This window comes from Otolemur garnettii, unplaced genomic scaffold (assembly GCF_000181295.1).
Source record: "Otolemur garnettii isolate 467f Iridium unplaced genomic scaffold, OtoGar3 scaffold00050, whole genome shotgun sequence".
In the NCBI taxonomy this organism is placed as follows: Eukaryota; Metazoa; Chordata; class Mammalia; order Primates; family Galagidae; genus Otolemur; species Otolemur garnettii.
Genome location: NW_003852445.1, coordinates 11258135 through 11259692, shown reverse-complemented (window position 1 = coordinate 11259692; position 1558 = coordinate 11258135). Strand labels below are relative to the sequence as shown.

The window sequence follows — 1558 nt, the reverse complement described above, 5'->3', positions numbered from 1 at the left end:
TTAGTAGCAACTGAGATTCCCAATTTTAACCCCTTGGCAGCAAGATCCAAGTTCCCTCATTTGCACATTAGCACCTAAGTGTCAAGGGGTTAAATAACCAGCACAAAAGATGCTGCACTTCTGATTGTAGCATTTGGCAGAACTGAAAGGAAAGGAAATTGTGCTACATGTTGAAGGGATTGTGGGCAACATAAAGAAGACACCAGGAGAAGATAAAATGTCACATGAAGTCTTCATAGTCTTGTACATATCCTCCATCATAACCACCATAATCTGCCAGATCGTCTTTCATGGTGGCCTTTAATCCCCCTCCAGGAACCACACCTTTCTTCTTCTTTTTGGCTTTGTTTTGCTAAAGATGAAAAAGAGTTAATTCATGAGACTTTATCTGCTATGGGCACCTTATCTGGTATAGCAACCCTCATAGAGACACAAAAACTTCAAGTCCTAGAAAAACTTTAGTGCTCTAAGGAAAATCCAAACCTACATGTTATGCACCTAAACAGGTCTCCAAAACTTCTCCAGAGTCTTTGTCTCTAAAACTTGTTCCTACTCTGGATACTTAGCCCTCCAGCATGGGTTATAAGTTCTTGGTAGAAAGCCTGAAGTTCACTAAAGAAAATTAAGGAAGTATAGACAAGTACTCCCAAATGTAAAACCACACATATCGCTTGGCATACTTATTTTATGCTTATATTACCCTGTTAAGTGTTTGTTTTTTTTTTTTTGAGATAGCGTCTGATTATGTCGCCCTCAGTAGAGTGCTGTTGCGTCATAGCTCACAGCAACCTCAAACTCTTAGACTTCAGTGACTCTCTTGCCTCAGCCTCCCAAGTACCTGGGACTATAGGCGCCTGCCACAACACCCAGCAATTTTTTTTGTTATTGTTGTTTTAGCAGGCCAGGGCCAGGTTCGAATCCACCAGACCGGGTGTGTGTGGCCAGCACCCTAACCACTGAGCCAGCAAAGGGGGTATTATCATCTCCATATTAGAGAAAACTGAAGCTTAGAGAAGTTGATCAAACTCAATTTGTGTGATGTCAGCAATTTCTATTAATTCAAAAAAGAGGACCATGAACATGTCTATAATAAAAGGACGATAATGACACTCATATTCTTGTTCTATTCCAACTTAAATGGTATTGGTGAACTGTTGAACTTTTTCTTAGGATAGGCTATCTCACTACATTTATTGAATATTCTGCCTGTAGCCCCACCCTAATGTAATATACATTTCCCCATGCAGCTTGTTCTTACCTTTTCTTGCTTCTGTTTTTCACTGCAAAGCACAGTCAATGAATTGGTAATCTTTTTCAAGTCATCAATTTCCACTAAAAAAAAAGCATATCATTAAACTTTAACTTTTAAGCATTTTGGGAAATGAGAGCAAAATATACATTCCAAAAGTGTTATGAGAAATTTAACTTTGTTCATCATTAAATTTAGCACTTAAAAGGACCATAAGGGTGGTGCCTGTGGCTCAAAGGGAGTAGGGCGCTGGCCCCACATACCGGAGGTGGTGGGTTTAAACCTGGCCAGGCCAAAAACTGCCAAAAA

The 1558-nt window shown here is 39.7% G+C and overlaps 1 protein-coding gene across 1 annotated transcript in view; it reads right to left on the bottom strand.

Annotated features, from left to right (window-relative positions):
- Window positions 1-1558, bottom strand: part of EIF3J (eukaryotic translation initiation factor 3 subunit J) — a 34382-nt gene continuing 32824 nt past the window's right edge. The window contains exons 7-8 of the mRNA XM_012806346.1: window positions 1259-1332; window positions 1-352 (exon numbers count right to left, since the gene is read on the bottom strand). Coding sequence (XP_012661800.1) covers window positions 221-352; window positions 1259-1332 — 206 coding nt within the window. The 3' untranslated portion in view covers window positions 1-220. The remainder of the gene's footprint in view (window positions 353-1258; window positions 1333-1558) is intronic.